Source organism: Lepidothrix coronata, unplaced genomic scaffold (assembly GCF_001604755.1).
Source record: "Lepidothrix coronata isolate B3197 unplaced genomic scaffold, Lepidothrix_coronata-1.0 Scaffold5, whole genome shotgun sequence".
NCBI classification, from domain to species: domain Eukaryota; kingdom Metazoa; phylum Chordata; class Aves; order Passeriformes; family Pipridae; genus Lepidothrix; species Lepidothrix coronata.
Window position 1 is genome coordinate 1,702,736 of NW_016690185.1, and position 18,855 is coordinate 1,721,590.

General features: G+C 38.8%; 2 protein-coding genes across 4 annotated transcripts in view; one reads left to right on the plus strand and one right to left on the minus strand.

The window, feature by feature from the left end:
• The window catches only part of AK9 (adenylate kinase 9), a 59,567-nt gene extending 53,089 nt beyond the window's left edge, over positions 1 to 6,478 (minus strand). For 2 of the 3 annotated variants that reach the window (XM_017829389.1, XM_017829370.1), the window contains exons 1-3: positions 6,383 to 6,478; positions 5,127 to 5,256; positions 2,653 to 2,716 (exon numbers count right to left, since the gene is read on the minus strand). In XM_017829389.1, coding sequence (XP_017684878.1) covers positions 2,653 to 2,716; positions 5,127 to 5,243 — 181 coding nt within the window. In that variant the 5' untranslated portion in view covers positions 5,244 to 5,256; positions 6,383 to 6,478. Of the gene's footprint in view, positions 1 to 2,652; positions 2,717 to 5,126; positions 5,257 to 6,316 lie in introns of all 3 variants that reach the window. The other variant, XM_017829380.1, reaches the window with a different exon arrangement.
• A 440-nt stretch (positions 6,479 to 6,918) lies between these two features.
• The window catches only part of FIG4 (FIG4 phosphoinositide 5-phosphatase), a 60,174-nt gene continuing 48,237 nt past the window's right edge, over positions 6,919 to 18,855 (plus strand). The window contains exons 1-3 of the mRNA XM_017829563.1: positions 6,919 to 7,040; positions 16,900 to 16,998; positions 17,196 to 17,319. Of these exons, the coding sequence (XP_017685052.1) occupies positions 6,975 to 7,040; positions 16,900 to 16,998; positions 17,196 to 17,319 (289 nt within the window). The 5' untranslated portion in view covers positions 6,919 to 6,974. The remainder of the gene's footprint in view (positions 7,041 to 16,899; positions 16,999 to 17,195; positions 17,320 to 18,855) is intronic.

Below are 18,855 nucleotides of genomic sequence, written 5' to 3' on the forward strand. Positions count from 1 at the left end.
CAGTGGCATCATAGCAGAACGATCCTGGAAGTCTTTCACACTTCTGTACAAATTAAATAAGCAGACACTTTACAAAAGTTTTCAAGAATGACCCTTAAGGCTACATTTATATTACTAATAAACCAGGTCAGGGAAACGTCCTGAAACCAGGTGGCTCATACCTATACGGCCATAATCTTTCTTCTCAAACACAGTGGCTGTTTTCCAACTGTTCCTACTATTAATGATGACTGTTGCACATACCATCCTTCATACAATGAATGGGTGCTTGGGAGAACAGCCTTTGCCGCGGGCCAAAGCTGAGACAGGGAATGTGCTAATAAACGATACAGACAACTGAAAATCAGCAATCTGTGTACATCCTGGCCCTGTTTTATTTATGAGTATTGACCTATTCATTGGATAAACAGATAGAAAGTATTATAATTAAAAAGACTGCGAACACCTTTCCTATTTAATAATTCTCTATCTTGGTTTATTTTTAACACAACACAGGACAGATATTTTAAAGTCCAGAAGTGGGCACCAATATGATTAGAAGTGCTGAATGTACTAGGAAGGCCAAAAGAACTGGCCTTGTTCAGCCTGAAGAAAAACAGACAAATCTTACTGTTTTCTAAAACTTACTGGGAGATCACAAACTCAGAACCACTGTCTTCACAGAAGTGCAATTAGGACAGGAGGCAACAGACATAAGTAGGAACGTGAGAAATCTGAATGGGGTAATTAGGAAGCAATTCTTCATTGTGAAGGTAGTCAAATATTGTAAAGTGTTTCTCTGAGAGGACATAGAGTCTCCATCCTTGGAAATATTCCAGACTCAACTGAGCAACCCTCTCTAGTTGACTCTGCTTTGAGAGGAAGTTTGAGACTCAGTCATTTCTGGAGGTCCTTTCTGAACTCAATTATTCGTGTTTATATATGTTGAATTTCTTAATTTCTTTCTTTTTTGATGTAGAAAGTGAAAAAAAACTTACTAGCAAAAGTTGAAGGAATATGTGTGTACACATATTGTGTGGGTACGCTAACCAAAAGATTAAAAGAAATATCATGAGCAAAAATTAGAAAAGAATAATTCTCTGAATCTACTAGAAATAAGGCTTAAAAATGCAGAAAGTGAGATTTAGATCAGTCATAAGAAAAACTTTCTAATGGCAAAGGCTGTGTTACAGAGATAGACTGCCTAGAGATTCTAAAAACAAATCTGATGGACATTTGTCAGTAATGGTTTAAATACTTTCAAACAGAGTGGATTGGCTTAAGTACATTCCTGAGGTGCCTTCTGATTTTGGTCTGATCTATGTTTTGGAACAGGTATTAATTTTTTGTTTTACAATAATATGAATTTAAAATTCTATAGTTACATAAGTCCAAAAAGCACTTTATGAAAACTGAATTGTACCATGTTAGAGTTCCAAACCTTCAAAAGAAGATAAAGATGCTTCATTTGATAAATAACTACATACTCACAGGAATATGAAGTGTTACCCTGTCCACTAGAGGGCTTTCATTAGAACAATAAAAAAATACCAGGGGGCAAATTTAAATGACAAAACTTAAGCATAAATGATATGTAAAGAATAAGTTCATAGTCAGAACAATTTACACATATATACCATAACATCTGATTTATAATTTGGTGTTCCCAAAGAGGCACTCAAGAAATTGCTTCATAGTTAAGGTTATATTGTGCTTCTTTTACTTAAAAATATTGTATTACTCTTCAAACTGGTAGGACATATGTGGTGTAAAAGTTTTCTTTCTTTCATAAAACTACAGCAAAAGAATCAAGATTTGTGAATTATAATGTCATAGATATAAAAATATTACCAGGGCTTTAAAAAAATTACATATTTTTTAGCATTTCTTTACTTACTGCTGACAAAATTAGGACCAAAAAAACCCCGAACAACTTCCAGAGACTTAATTCTTTTCTGTAGGAACTTTCTTTCTGAGATGCCTTAAAATGAAAAGGAAACCTCAAGCAATGTGTTTATAGGGAATAAGATAATTCTATACATAACAGGTTTTACTCTATAAATCTTCAAAAATCTTTGATGAGAGGGACTGTCAGAAATGTAGCTCAATAGCTTAAAAAATTAAATGACACCTTTTATTCTGGTAAATGCATGGTGGGAGAAATTAACTACACCTTCTGAAATAAGCCATGGGATATTTTTGGTTTAGAAATTTGAAAATGCCAGTTCCCATTACTTCCTTTACTATTTGTAGTGATACTAAAGCTATGCTTCTGTTTCCTGGAGGACAACCACCTTGCACTGAATGCCACACAAAAGAAAAGAAAGATACTTCTATTTTTTCATGGCCTGTATTGGAAAATGTCTCTGCTCCCTGGAGTTGAATGAGTTGCCTCCATGTGAACAAGAAGGGTCACATGAATCACCTTACAGGATTGGGAATAGAATTTGATTATGACGAAAAAAAACTCCACAGTGATTTTCTAAGACTTTCAATAACCAAAAAGCCATTATCAGCAATTGTATTTCTGGCAAAATGGTTACTTGGTCCTTATCAGAAGCCTTTGCTGGAATCAGAAACATGCCTTATTGAGTTACGGGGAACAGTGAGGACATTCTAAACCAAAAGATATTGTGAAACAGTTGCAATGTTCCAAATACAGTGTATGTTTACCTTCTATGAAAATGGAATTCCATCTCTGTGCTAGTTTTCTAGCTAATGTTTTCTTTCCAGAACCCTTAAAACAAAAAATAGACTTTTAAAAGAAAAACAGGCTGAACAAAAACAAAAAAACCCCGCAAACATATCACACAATAAAGAATATATTTTCATATGATAAAAACAACTACAGGCTGCCATTGGGATTAGGGCCTCTGAGTTATGCACTGGGCAAACACAGAACACTCTTTTGTTACCATCCTCTATTGTATACTGCCTAGCATTGCTAGTATACTGCTACTGCCCTTTGCAGTTAATTATCATCAAAGACTTTGTTTCTGAGTAACTCTATCTAAAACTCAGCTATGGTTTGCCCACATATTCCTATGAGAAACCCTTTAGGACTGAAATTTATTATCTTCAGCCTCAAAGCCTATTATGATGCAAACCTGCTAAAGCCTTTCTGAGTAGGATACATAGGGATAATATTCTTCGACTAAAACAACAAATGCTTAAAAACTGCCCTTGTTAGTCCACAAATTTGGTTTTATACTGACAAAATGTTTATTTTATCATTTATATTAGTCTTGAGGAACCAACACAATCAAGAAAAATGAGGCATCTAAGAGTACAGCTACCTGAATGGGATTTTTTTGTAACTCACCATCTTCCACCCTTAGGATTGTGCCCTTTTTCCAAGGGCATATACGAAGACCTGTTTTGACAGTTTGCTTGCCCCAGATAAATTTTGTAATTAAAAAATAGTAAAAATCCACAAATAAATCACAATTCCCAGTTAACAGTGTATCAGCAAACACTCCAGCTTCTCACACCTTAAATCTTACAGATGTGATGTAAGTATATATATTTGGTTTTGGTTTAATGGCACTATGTTTTTAACTTAAAGATCTATCTTAAATAAGATGGTGCTCTACACATCAGTCATATAAATAAAAAATATTATCATAAAAATAGACTAATTCTCTGTTTTCCTGGTAAAGACTGTACAGTTTTAACCCTTTGTTAAATTTGTATTAATGTAAAGCGTCTACTGAAAGCAATGATTGAGAATATGAGAATATTTTTGTATTGTTTTTCAATGAGCATTTTAAGCTGGTTTAGTCTAAAAAATGTAAAGTTACCTTTTTCATGTGAGGTTAGAAATTTGATGTTTGTATAAAATTAGACAAGCTAGTCCAGTGTAGTTTTCTACTGAGCTGAGTGCATTTTAAGTGCATACAGCCATACGACATGTTATACAGCAAACTTGTACCAAAAAAAGAACTCCCTTCAGCAAACTAAGGGAGTAATGCACCCTCACACAGTCTCCTACATTTGGTAAAAGAGAAAAATCTGAGAAGTTTAGAATTATAAAACATTGCATTTTCCTAAGTATGGGAGGCCACAAATTATTTGAGAAAAATATCTTGAATTATAGTTGAAATGAGGTACAAACCTTATTGGGACACCTTGTTGGATTTCACATATTCCCAAATACATGATATATAACTATGTCAGAATTTTAATATTAAGGTTAAGATATGTAATATCTCACTGCACGTCTGTAAGTCAGTACATTAACCTTAAGGTTCTTTTATGGCTATTTATGTCTTTAATCCATAAAGTTTTTTAAAAGTTAGAATACTTGATAACATTGTTCTGGTTTTGGCTGGGGTAGAGTTAATTTTTTTTTCCATAGTAGCAAGTATGGAGCCATGTTTTGGATTTGTGCTGAAAAAAAGTGTTGTTAATATAGAGATGTTTTTGCTGCTGCTTACACGGAGACAAGGCATTTTCTGCTTCTCATAATGCCACGCTGCTGAAGAGACTGCAGGTGCACAAGGAGTTGGGAGCAGACACAGCTGGGACAGCTGACCCCAGCTGACCAAAGGGATACTATACAGCATCATGCTCAGCTTATAAAGCTGGGAAGAAGAAGGAAGGGGGGACATTCAGAGTGATGGTGTTTGTCTTCCTAAGTAACCGTTTCACATGATGGGGCTCTCTGGGGGGTGCCTGCCCATGGGAAGTAGTGAATTAATTCCTTCTTTGGCTTTGCTCACATGCGTGGCTTTTGCTTTATCTGTTAAACTGTCTTTACCTCAACCCATGAGTTTTCTCACTTTTACCCTTCTGATTCTCTGTCCCATCCCACCGGGGCTAGTGAGTGGCTGCGTGGGATTTGGTTGCTGGCTGGGGTTAAACCACTACAAAAATAAAAACCATCCAGTTGTCAATGTAAAAAGAAATTTTTTGAGCAATACGTAACTTTTAACACTTTTAATCGTACCTGACCAATCACTCAGGCCAAAAACTGGCCACATTAAATGAGATCAGAATCTTTACCACACTGAAGGATTTGAAGAGTGGAAAAGGTGAAAAAGTAGGTGTTTGATCCTTTTGGCAGCATCGCTAAACTAATGTTTTGAAAGGAAAAGTAAAATTGTTAGCAAAATATCCGAAGAAAAAATTTCTATCTGACATCTTACTGGCTTTCCAAAGATAATTAAGCAAGTGGGCTTGGACAACAGAAAGGATTTTTCAGCCTCATCTTCATCAAAGATGTCTGTAAAGGGCTGAGCTTGTTTTTCCTCCTGCGAAGCCATGTATTATCTAAGACTGGGAGAAAAATACAGTAGTTACATATGTGTAAAATGACTTTCAAGTGGAACTGAATTACAAGGTAAATGGCTTTGTAAAAAAAAACAACAAACTGTAATAAGAAGAAAAAGCATTTAGAGAATGTACATAATTGAGAACATACCCATTACTAAGAGAAAAGCCACTTGTGAAAAATAAGAGACTGTCGGAACTGCCCCTGACCCCCAGCTGGAACTTTATGGCAGTTGATAACAACTTTTTCCTGACTCTCAAACTGCCTGTTGTTCTTTTTTAGTTGTTTCATTGCCTTGTCCTTCCTGCTCCAATTACCGCACAGTCTCTCTGGTCCCTGAAATGTACCGCGGGCGTGCTAAGACCTTCGCTTTTGAGCTTCAGACACAAAAGGCCCCCGTCATGGTCAGTGGAACCACAGGTAGGTACATGAATAAGGCTTTGCAGAACCAAATCACGGTTCATAATCTGTCCACTCACAAATCCCAGGTTTTCCAGGAGTGCCAGAAGCCGCATATCCAGTACTATGCAACGAATTAAAACCCAAACAAGCTTCTAATTAAGGTAAGTTGGAAGAAAATTTGGGTGGGCCTTTCACACAAATGGAGGCCAAAAATTGAGGAGCTTGTTTAAGCTTGTTTGAAGAAGGCAAAAACCCCTCCAGCTTTCTTTAGAGGGCCACTTCAGTCTCACCCATACGGCCCCAGTACAACCTCCATACAACCCAGTACAACCCCACAAAACCCCCAGTCATTTTTAAATTAAATAACTGAATTTAAAAATTCTGAGAACCTGAGAAATCTGAAAAAAAAATCTGAAAAGAGTCTTGAAACGTCAAACTGAAACATTCAGACACCTTCGCAATAAGTATTTTAATATAAGGAAAAAAAAGGCCTCCACGTGCGAACCAACACCCGATTTCTCTCACAGGAAACGCACCGGCTGAGCTTTACGGGCCGTTCCCCGCAGTTTCGCCCCTTCCCAAACCTTCACAATTAAGGGTCAATTTCCAAATTCACAAAAACACCACAACCGAAGCAAAGAATTACACCAGACAGACACACACCCTCCCCGCTCCCAGGACCGTGTCCCGGTGGGCGCCTCCCTCGGGTGGGACCGGAGGGGCACTTACGTCGCACGCGCTCGAGGCCTGAGCGAGGGCGCCGGTACCTCCGCGCGCGCCCCGGTACCCGGGCAACTGCCGAGCCCCGCCCCCTGCTCCTGGCCCCGCCCCCAGGGAGATGGAGCCCCGCCCTGTCAGGGAGGGAGAGGCAGAGGCCCCGCCCTCTGACATTGGCCCCGCCCCTCAGAGGCGGGAGAGCCGGAGGCCCCGACGGGGCTGCGGAGCTGTTCCTGGTGCTGACCGTGCTCCCCTCGCAGGGAGCGCGTCCCGGTGGGAGCAGCGGCTGCGGCTACGGCTGCGGCCGCCTCGCCCGCCCCGGTGCCGCTGCCGGGAGCCGCCGCTGCCGAGGAGCGGCGCCTGACGCTGCTCCGCCGGCCCCTCCGGCAGTGGCGGCGGCGGCGCAGGCGCGCTCCCTCTCCCTCCCGTGGGTGCGCCGGCGCGGTGGCGCGCGGGCACTTCCGGGTTCCCCCGTTGCCGGAGGTGTGTCCCAGCTCATTCCCGGTGTGTCCCCCCCCTGCTCTGACGGGGCCTCACCGCCTGTTCCTGGGCTGTCCCCGGGCAGCCCCCGCCGCTCCCGCCCCGGCCCTGCCTCGGGGCCGCCATGCCGGCGGCGGCCGCCCCCCTGATCAGCTCCGTGCAGAAGCTGGTGCTGTATGAGACCAGGGCTGTAAGTAGCGTCCGCCCCGCCGCCGCTCCCGGGGTTGGGAGTGTCCTGGCTCGGCTCTGCCTGGGGCTGCTGCCTCGGCTGCACTGTAGCTTGTCAAAAACTGCTCCTTGCCTTCCTTCTCTTTTGCTGGGGTTTGGTTCGTTTTGGTCGCATTCAAAACATCCTAATAACTTAAAAAAAAAAAAAAAAGAAAAGAAAAGTGTTTAAAGTTCTTGCCTTCACCGTGTCTGAGGCTCGTGACTCAAGCGAAGGAAGGGCCCCTGACACGCAGGTCAACGGAGGGCCCTGCGGTGCTGGGTGCTACCAGGGTGGCAGGGAAGGCTGGGCCCTGCTTGTTGTGTCGTGTGGCTGTGTCACACAGCCTGGCTCACAGTGCTCACTCGTGCCAGGTGGAGTTAAAACTGGGCAGCTGAAGGTGTCCAGAACTACAGATTTCAGATTTGAATTAAGACTTTAAGCAGGATGGCTGAAGTGGTTACCACTCCCACTGATCTGTTTGCTACTTCTGGCAGATTTCAGTCCTCCTCGCATGAACGGCTGGTGAAAGTTTCCAGAGTTTTCAGTCAAAGATTTTTAGCATTCCTTATGTCCTGTTGTGGAAACTGTAAGGATGTGTTATTCACAGTACTTCTTTGCCATGGGCAAAATGGATTGGAGGCTTGAGTGGTAATTTCTGCTTTAGCCATGTGATGAGCAGCATGTGAGTCAGAATCCAATTTCTTGATGTAAATAGCCTAAGATAATACCACTGTGTTTATTACTTTAAGTCCAAATCAAATTTCTTTGTGTAGTTTCCCTTGTTTCATAGTATGTTGGTATTTTTAACTTGAGGTAGTTTTGGATGGGGTCAGGTACCATGGCTTTAAATGCAACAATTAGCTCTATTTTAAGTTCAGATGTTATCTGTAGTGATAACAGAAAGATGTTTTGTACACTGAAGTCAGTGTTGCCTCCTGGAAACTTACCAAAATGGCATGGATCGGATGAAGGAGATGCAGTTTGGTCTGCCTGAATAGTCTCAATATGAAGAAAAATCTGACTTCCAGCTTTTGTTCTGTCAGAAGTAGGTTTGTACTTTTGTGCTAATTCCTCATTAAACAGCCTGTGAAACAGAGAAGGATTAAAGCATGCAGAGTTAACAGTATAAGTAAATAAAAAAAATGAAGTTTACACTCCAGAAAATATTTCCAGAATGTTACTTTTTTCCTATGCCTGAAGGAATTTTGATGGCTGCCTTATTCATCTTTCTCACTGTTGCTGGAAACGGCTGATTGTTGTTTTATTTTCAGCTAAATTATCACTGTATGTGAGGAGGGCAATGGGAAAATGTGATTTCTGAATCAGGTCCTAAATTACTGAATTTGGTTGTTCTTGGCTCATAACTCATGCTGCCTCTCAGCTGAGTTTTGGCTTCTTGTGACTGGCATGCGTGGATATCTGGCCTGTTCCTCTCTGAGCTGTAAAACTCAGTTCCTGAGAGACAACAGGGGTGGGGTGGGGTGTGCAGGGTCAATATTGTGCTTTAGAGTTCTGTCAGCTTGCTGCAATTCTTTAGGTGTCTCAGGTTGATCCTCTTAGTTCAGGAACCGCAGTCTTTTACATCTGGCCAGTGGTAGCTGGCAGTACCTACCTGAATGGGTGGGTTTGCCCATGCTCTGTTCTGTTCAGAATTCAGTAAGGGTCTGATCCAGCAGTCCTGATCACTCCAGGAGACAAGATGGTTTCCATCAGCTAGTAAAGGCAGTGGTTTGTGGATGAACGGGTGCCATTTGAAATATCTCAGCTGAGCAAGGGTGTCTCAAAGCTGTTCCTTTAGTCACTTCTTGTGAGTGATGAAAATGGAATGTTTTCCCTGAGTGTGGTTATATTCTTATTTAAAAAAATAAAAAGTGTGAATTAAAGCACATTGTGTTTTGATATTCAAATTCTAGTCCTTTTTTCAGAAGGAAAAATACAATAGGAATCATTTTGATGTGATTATACAAAAAGAGTTGATGCACTTAATAAACTCATAGACTGAGGTATATTAGAAGGGACTTCTGGAGATCATCTAGTCCAACCCAGTGCACAAAGCAGCTTAAACAAGAGCATGTTGCTCAGGGCTGCATGCAGCTGAGTTTTGAATACTTCCAAATACATAGATTTTACTGCCTTTGCAGACAACATGTTCTGAGCTTGACCACCCTTATTGTTTAAAAAAAAAAGTGAGAAATTCTTTATATTAAATTGAAATTTTGCCTGTTTCAAGTTGTATCCATTGAATCTTGTTCCATCCACTTGAAAGAATTTGTCTCTGTTATCTACACCTTCCCATTACATCGATTTAGACAGTAGTAAGATGCTGCCAGAGCTTTCTGAAGGCTGAACAAACCCAGTTCTCTCAGTCTCTCCCAGTGCATCATGTGCTCTGTCCTCCGAATCATCTGGGTAGCTCTCTGCTGGACTCATTCACTACGCTGATGCCCATCTTGTGCTGGGGAGCCCAAAACTGGACTGGAGATTTGAATAGGTCACGGTTGCTGTTGCAGTTGATTCAGTGTCACATTGGGCTGCTGACAGAAGTTCCCACTTCTTCTCCCCGAGGTATCCCTCGTGTGATGTCCTTTGCATGAAATCTCACAATCATGCAGTTGCCAGCTCTGACAGTCACTGGTATGGCATAAGTGTCACCCAGACATAAAAATCAGTAGCTTTCTCCTGGTTTGGGGTACTCTTCTGATTTTCCTAAGGCCAAAGGCTTGCTAGATTGAGCATATGGGATCCGGAGTTGTATCAGCTACAGGGTAACATGAAACTGTATCCTAGGATTCCTGGTGGAGACCTTTAGTGGGCAAAGAAGCAATGACTTAAGTTGTCAGCAATGGGAGAAACAGTGAGGTTTACACTGGTCATACGACTTATTTCTGTAAAACTCCTCTGTATTAAAGCAGGAAGAGATGAAATGGATGAGAAAGTGGAAAAAGTGAAAATGGTTTAGGGAGGGGGTTTTTTTTGTTTGGTTTGGTTTGGTTTGGTTTTTTTTGGTTTTTTTTTTTTTTTAGTTAAAAATATAGTAGTATTAAGTCAAACAGGAAGGGCTCTGGTAGTGTTATTGGAGTCAAATGTGAGACTGCTAGAGGTGTGGAGAACTGAATTCACAGTGTCAATTGAATCAACAGAGAGTGAAATTCTGTATTTTCTGTTAATGTTTATATTTAGGATACTTGCTAAAACCTACCTTTTAAACTGATGCTTTGGGTCAATAAATGCCATGGAGATGTTAACTGTGTCTCCAGTTTGTCCTGGGAAATTGAAGGCTTGTTTAGAAGTAGTCAGAAAGATGAACCGAAGGTTGTATTCAGATCAATGTCAATTAATTTTCATTTTATGCATATATTGTTGCTGAAAGGCACACCAGAGGGCACTAAAGATATTTCAGCACTATGACTAATAAGAGATGAAAGATATTTTCCTCCCTTTTTCAGAAGAAGATGGAACTTTTGTGTATTCCCCCAAATGAAGCCCACCTGAAAGCTGTAGGTTAGTTCACTGGAAATTATCATTTCCCTGAGGCAGTGTGACATTGAACAAGTCAATTTGTGTCATCTCTATAAAAGCATATCACTTGCCTATCTTTCAGGATATTATGAGGCTTAATTAATAATATTTTATTCTAATCAGGTTTTTCTACAGTCTCCATCTCCACAGTATTCAAATGACTTGCACAAGCTTATTAAGGAATGTGACCTGCATAAATACCTGTAGGTTTTTCTGCCCTTTTTTTCCCCAGGGAAAATTCTGTGCATTTGTTTTATTTTAAATTTAATTTATTCTAATAATAATAAATGTAAACATTTTTATGGTAACTAAACCAAGGTTTGCTTATTTAATGCTAAAGTTAGTCTGTGATCAAATTGGAGAAACTGTAATGTAGAATATGACTTTACAGAAATAGTTGTAGAATTTTTACTGAATTAGGAAGTGGACTGATTTATATAGATGGTTATCTGGTACATTTAAAAAGTATTGGAAGTAGTGAATAGCTGGACAACCATTAGATATCATAACTTCTAGCTAGAAGTGGCTGTGAAATTTGTTCTCTCTGTAGCAGTTTCATTAGCAGAAGATGGCCCCTTTCAGCTGACTGTCCTATTCCCTGTGTCATGGCTTTCTAGGAATGGTAATTATGTAGTGGAGCAGAGGATGGAGTTTGCACAAGAAAAGGAGTTTTGTGAAAATCAGGAAAGCTCTGTTTCTGTGTTAAATGTTTTGATATACTGACAGATATTTGGCAATAAAATAGAGAAACTTAATCAACTGGTGAATGTGGGATCTGAGAGCATTTATGAGTAGGGCAGGTACTTGGTGGAATAGCAGTAATGAGAACACCACAAGTTTTGAAGAATGTGTGCCATTCAGGAAGAACAAAAATAAAGATTGAAAGTGATAGCGCCACGCTGTATGTGAAAGATGTGCCTTCAAATGTCTGCCTAAAGTTGTTCTGGTAACATATTTTGGATTTCTTTTGTCCTGTATTATCCTAGGTGTCATCATTTAATCACTAGATTAACTGGAGGGAGATAAACTTGGAGATTTGATTTTATTGTGAATCTACCTTTCTGGATGGGATGGTGATGAGGGGCTTGTGGGTAAATGGTTGTAAATTGATGTATTTAAGTGTAAGAATTCTATGAAAAAAAAAAAAGGTATTTATTTAAATGTAACAAAGGATGAATAAAAATAAGCATCTACTATTGCTATTTTTTATTATCAAAAATGAGTTTGTTATAGCCCTAAAACTAAATGGACGTTTTTCCTTGTTTAAAGTAAGAATTTACTTTGAGTATGAATGCACTGAACAAGGGGTGAAAACAAAATGAGTAACAAGAATGGGATTATGAAAAGGGAATCAATCAGTGTTGAGATAGAAATAAAATTAAATATACTAAACAGTGGAATGAATGTAAATATTTTCAAGTTGCTCAAGTCAAGAGTGATGCTGTGACTGGAACATGACAAATGGAATATTTAATCCATTATGAAGTCCCACACATAATTATCCATAGGAAAGTAATTGAAAATTGAGGCAAATGACATAAAACAGAGTCTAGACTTACAAAGGTGCTATCAGATTAACCTGGTTGTATTGCACATCTTCATTTAAAAATTAGATGGCCTTATGTATTTAAATCAAATCTTCTGTGGAGGTGCAGTGCCACAAGGAAAATCTCTGGCTTTGTTATGGAAGGAGGGAAGTTAATAGATAAATTAGTGTGGAGTGAATGAGGAATCATCTGATAGGGATGATTTTTTTCAATTGATGATGTACTTCAGCATTTTCAGTAATGTTATTAGCCCAAAATGTGGGCCAGCTCTTATTAGACTTTTGAAATATTGGAAATAAAGAGGATAATCAGAGCACAAGAAAGCAAGAAATTATGTTGACCCTTGGAAATAGATAATAATTTGAAGTAGGATGGCATACTATGAAACTTTATGTACCTTATGATAGATTACATACCAATAAAAGTTTATTGGTTTATTGGTAATGTAAATTTGTCATGTTGAAAGTGCTTCTTTTGAAGAGTTTCAAAAGATTACGGGAAGCAGATGGCATGCCAATTCAATTTTTGCTCTTTTCAGGTATCTCTCAGCTTCTTATCTTATCTTCCTTTCTTCATGTCATTCTGCCAGTTTCTGTGAGAGATGAAAGACCGACACTTCCTGAATTGCTGTAGGTTCTGTAGAAAGAAAGAACATAGTGGAGTTTTTGCTGTATCTTACATCGAGGTGTAATTATGCTGTGATTCCATTTTAATTGTCAATAAATTACATACGTTTTCCCCAGGTCAAGTCTGTTTTGCCCATAATGGTAAATCTTAGGCAATCTTTCTGTCCTCACCTTGACCCATGAGCTTTTCCATCTTATTTTCTGTGCCTGTCCTCTTCAGGAGGGAGAGCAAGAGAGCAGCTGGGTGGAGGTCTGGCAGCTGGACAAGGTCAACGCACCACGCTTCTTCAGGGCTTTGTGTTTTTAGACATATCCATGGTCCTAACATGTATCTTTTGCAAGCATTTTGTTTAAGGTTTTAAGGGTTTTCTTTATGCTCCTTGCAGATTTAAAATTGGCTGTGGTAGTGCGCTTTTCAAGTAACTTTTAGTGTATTTTCACTTTTTTTTCTTGCTGATTAAGCTGTTTGTAGCTTTTTAACTGAGAAGTGAAAGAAGTTTTTTGCAGTGCTAACATTTCTTAATGCTAATTAGTTTATACAAAGAAAGAAATCATATTTTTAGACCAGGAGTTATAAGAAGTAATCTTAAAGAAAAAAAATATAATAAAAAAATTGTGAGCAGATTGTTTGATTTCAGAACTATTATCTTGCCATTAAAAGCAACAATTTGCAGTAAGAAGTTTTTTATTTTGTTTAGACTCCTTTTAGAAGATGTTTTGTTTGGCTTGGCTGAATCAAAAGATTGATAAAAGAGGGTGTAACGCCTTTCAATTAGGTTGCTTTGGTTAAAGCTAAGTCCCAGGTGGAAGTGACTGATGATTATTCCTATCTTGTGGTTGTTTAGTGATAATTGTGCAATACATTAAGCTTCAGTCCAGATCTTGTAGCTGCATGGTGCACTGCCTTGGTTGGTAAAGCGCCCTTGTTAACAAGTTTCAGCGAAGGCCAAGGGCAGACTAAACCTGGAAGCAGCACGTGTCACCTCAGGTGATGGTTGAAGGGCTCTGGCCAGAGCAGAATGAGGGAGCCTACACAGTTTCTACTTGTGTACCGTTCTCCGGTAAAAGTACTTTGATCAAGGTTGTCCATAATGCACTGGCTTTGCTGTGGAGTTGTTTGAGACAGTTGGAAAAAGCTTAAATTTATTCAGTTCAACTTAGTAATAAACGGAATGAGATAATAAGGATAGAAACTCACAGAAAGGTTTCTGTTTCCGTAGCTTACCTGTGGATTCTCTTTTACTGCAATAGTTTCTCTTAATCAAAAGAGTTGTAATCAATAAGCACATTTTAGCTTTGATTAATTTTACAATTATATTGCAACCTCAGAAATTAATTTATTTTATGTTACATTCTCAGTGTTGATTTGGTAGTCGTCTTCATACTTTCCTAGTATTCATGTCATGGTAAATTTAATTGTGGAACATGTCACTGATATGGTTTTATTTGTACTCCATGTCATCCAGTAAGACAGACTTATTTATTCATTAGATGCATAAATTAGGTAGCATAAACAGCTAATGTTGAAGTGTCTTTTTTGTATATTGTTTTGCATTGCATTGTTAGTTTTCATACAATATTTGTTTCCCTTTTAGATCTTGTAAATCGAATATGAGTTGGCATATCATGCTGGTTTTCAAGTAATTATGGGGTTGGTTTTAGCCAGTCCTGAAAATTTCCCAGATAGAAGTCTAATTTTGGGTTCTTAGTTTTGAACACTAGTCTAAATTCAAAAGTTTTTGCAGATTACTTTACTACTTCTTTATTACTTCCACAGGAAAATCCTCTAACATGCAGTGGATAAGATTCCCATTAGCCAAATAGAGATTTCCCAGTGCCTGGCTTACTTTAAGTCCCTTGATGCTCAGTTTTGAGGCTGTTCTCAACTGACCTTACTTAACTAGCTAACTTAAAACCCGTAAATTAGTCCTTAAAGGACTTCAAAGAGAGCCTGTTAAGTACCATTAATTATGGTGGTTGCTTCCATGGTCTGCAGATATAATTACTGCTCCTCTAATCTAACTCTGCTGCGGTTCTAAGCAGCAGCTGCAGCAGTGCCTAAAGCTGGCCCTGCAGCTGGGCATAACCCACTATAGCAGCTGCTAAGGTGATGCAAGTGATGCATTCCTCATAGTACTTCTTTATGTTTTATCGGTTAATTAAAATAGAAATGGAGAAGTGTCCAGCTGAACTTCCTTAGTAATAGCATTTGCAACCTCCTATGCATCTCTCTCTCTCTCTCTCTCTCCCTTCCTGTGTGTCATGTGCCGTGTTCCAGTTTTAAATGTGGTCTTTGGTACAAACAGCTGTTTGGACAAGCATCTTAAAGTTGTGCAGTTCTGTTTTTATTCAGGATTATTTGTTGGCAACCATAGGTGTCACTTTGGGAAGAAATAGCACTCATTTAGCAATCTGGACATGGGGGCATCCCTGAGCTGTGTCACAGTATTGTGGACTACTTAAAATTGTTTAGCTTTAATTAATTAGGAGTTTTCTACAAATAAAGAAGCAGCACTCTTAAAACGTAAGCTAACTTATCATGTGTATTACAGATGAAAATATTTCTCTCTGCCCGTTCACCTACTGCTGCATGAAGAAAAAGGTGGTACGATGGCATGGTCAAAGGAAGTGTCTGTCTTGGTGTTTCTTGCTGGTGGATGATAATAGCGGAAGAGCTCCATCCTCCACCTTTGTGTCATTTAGTGCCATGCACTGTCATTATGATTTCCCTCCTGGGAAGCACAGATCTTGGCACTAAGGGATCTCCTGCTGAGGCTGCTCTCTGAGGGGGCAGGCTGGGGAGCCTGGCTGTGCACAGCAGCACATCACTGCTAAAAAACCTGTAGGAAACATTTTCCTGTGCCAAAGTGCTGTTTCAGAGGCTTCAGTGAGGGAGTACTCTGATGGAATATGACTTTGAAGGGCCTTCTTACTATCATTTACGAGTAAACAGCAAAACTTGACACTCAGTAAGCACTGTAATGTCAGTGTACTAGGTGGAGCCAGAAGTTGATGCTGTTTCCTTTATGCTTTTATGGCTTTCAAAGTTAAGTATTTTATTTTCTTTTTTAGAACTTAGTGACTATGTAGATGCTTTTGTGAATTAAGGGAAGCCGAAGAGGGCTTTGAATTCTTCTTTCACCTTAAGTATTTTGGCTGTAAAGATGTTTCTTAACATCTAATTGTATAAATTATGAAACTGTGAGGTTCATATAAATGTTATTATTGATTTCCTCTCTCACATCTGAAGTCCATGTGACTTCTAAAGTTAAGAGCTGACTGCATAGATCCACATAAATTTGCCATGCTTTCCTACTAGGCTAAGCATTATTAATGAGTTACACCTTGCTGTGTGGTAGCACCACACTGATTAAATGAGTTAGTAAAATGAGAGCTGCTTTTAGCAAGTCAGTCCTACAACCTGTGCTTGTTTATTCCTCTAAATGTAAAAATTAATTTATAGTTTGATTCCCTTACATGAGAAATAGACATATGTTTTTCTTTCATATTTTAAATGTGAAGTAAAGCTAGTATTTTTTTAAACAGTAGTATTGTTAACCAGCAAATTTGAGTATGGTGGAGGAACATTAATGAGAAGTCTTATCATATCAAATATGAATAAAAATTGAAGAAAACTTGTAGTACTGAAGTGCTGAAAATTTTTCTGGGTTTAGTATGGATCACAAAAGACTAGTTGTCAGAAATAGTGGAGTACAGTGTAACAACATTAGTTTTAGATCATGAAAAGTTACAAACATATATAAGCTTCTGCTAAATTTTACAAAGCAAGTGGGAAGACAGTAATGGCTGGGGCAGGGTGCAGTTGGACAGTACCTAGTGTAAGTTATATTTTTGCCTCTCTAAACAGGTTTTCACCTTTCTTCAATTTCTAATTTTTTTTCCCTCCTTGTACAGAAGAGGGAAGGAGGTCTTTTAAGTTGTAAAGGCTGATTGTATATAAATGTGCTTACCTAAGGTATGGTGACTAAACCAGTTCATTAAGAGTCCATACAGACTATTACATACTTGTTAGGTGCATGGATCTAGTCTAGAAGCTGTGTAAATGGCACTGTTGATGCCTTGTGTTACACTGGGCTCTGGTTGCTTTATCTTGTACAATATTCTGACATTTTTTCTTTTTTTATGTAGCGGTATTTTCTAGTTGGAAGTAATCCTGCAGAAACCAAGTACCGTGTTTTGAAAATAGATCGCACTGAACCAAAGGATTTGGTTATAATTGATGATAAGGTGAGTGTATTTATTTTGTTGTGTTGGTTCATTATTCCAAATAATACTGGCTACTTGTTGATAGCACTGAAACAGGAAACAGACGATGTAGGGGAGGCCTTTAGTTTATTGTATATTAAGTAAATTCTGCTAGTCTCTGACATGAAATAACATTTAACTACCAAAGCAGTAACTTAAGTGACTTTTTTATTTTAAAGCATGTGTATACACAACAAGAGGTGAGGGAACTTCTTGGACGTTTAGACCTGGGAAACAGAACAAAGATTGGGCAGAAGGGCTCTTCTGGGTTGTCTCGAGCTGTCTCTGCTTTTGGTATAGTAGGTAAGTGTTTTGATTGATTTTATAAAATCTTTTGTTTTCTTGGGAGGTGAAGCTTACCGTGTCATGCTGTATATCTTTCTGTCTCCCCTTGATTTTATTTATTTTTAGAACTGAAGAGGATTTAGAAATTTTTCATGCTCAGAGATAAGTTTCTGTGTACTTTGTGAAAACGGTGGCCAGTACAGGGGTGATAGTTGTGCTGTAACCAGTCTTTTTGTCACTAGGGGAGAGATCTAGGAAACAGCCAAACTCTGGAAACTTGGTTGAAGATCTCACCAAACTCAACTGATCTTAGGATACAAATTATGCAAGCCAGGTGGAACCTGGTTCCTGAAATCCAGAGCTCACAGAATGCTTTTAAAAAAGAAAATGGAAATTGCCATTCTTTGTTAGGCTATATTTCTTTATCAGACACTATTCAGAAAGAAGAGTTAATTTTCTTTTTGGTTAACTTTTTGCAGTGACATATTTAAAGATTTCTTTTTCATGTTTGTATAGCTGAATGGCATGTCAACTGAATTTTATAATGCTGCTCAGCTGTCCATAATCCTGAAGCATTGCTTCGATGATTTAATAGCTTCTAACTTCATCTGAAAGTCACTACTTTCCTGCCTGTTATCTGATACCACGGTCAATATATTGATGGGTGATATCTCTAAAGTAAATGTTAACGTGTGCTGTGGCAGGCCTCAAGAGTACTTTGTGGTTTATTAGAGTCAATATATACCTGAACATCTAAATCTGAAGCTGCAGAGAAGCTGGAGAATGCAATTACTCTAAAAGATGCCCCTGAATTTTGCTTGGCAATCAAAACATAATAAAATTTTATTCCAATCTAAAGTGGCAAAATAAACAGACTTTCTTCTGTATTCTTTTTGCCCATGAAGCATTTTGGAATTTATCAATGCATCCACTTTTCAGAAATTCCTCAGATGGGGCTTATGTTCCTTATTAATTTAAGAGTGTTCATAATGTGGCTAAACCTAAAGAAGCTGCTAACAGTCTTGCAGCATTGGGGTTTTTTTGAACAAGCCATCACTGCTCACTGTCTAAGTACATGATAATATATTCAGTTGGAAACTGGTTGTGATCAATTAAAATTTTGCATCCCAATTGTATGATTGTTTATATGTACTCTTCATAACAGAAGAGTTTCTTTTCTGTAGCTGGACAAATGTATTGGCCAACAGATATGGGATATGTATTTCTAGATGCCTTTTTAGAAGTAACGCACTCTGTAAAAGATTATATACTTCCAAAGTATGTGGTTTAGACATCTTCCAGTCTAGATTCTACCTAATCATATCTGTATAAACATGTAATTTGAGAGAATGCAACTGGTTGTTTATTTCTGCCTCTCGACTCAGGTGAGGAGAACAGGACTATTTTTTGTAAAATTGTAAAGGACAGCTTTGTTCTGTTCGTTCTGTTCTGTAGTTATTTTGTTAATCAGATGCAGTACATGCAGTGCACTCAGAATGGGGGTGCTAATAGGCTGAGTTCTGTTTACTGTATAGTGTTTAACAGTAGAAATTG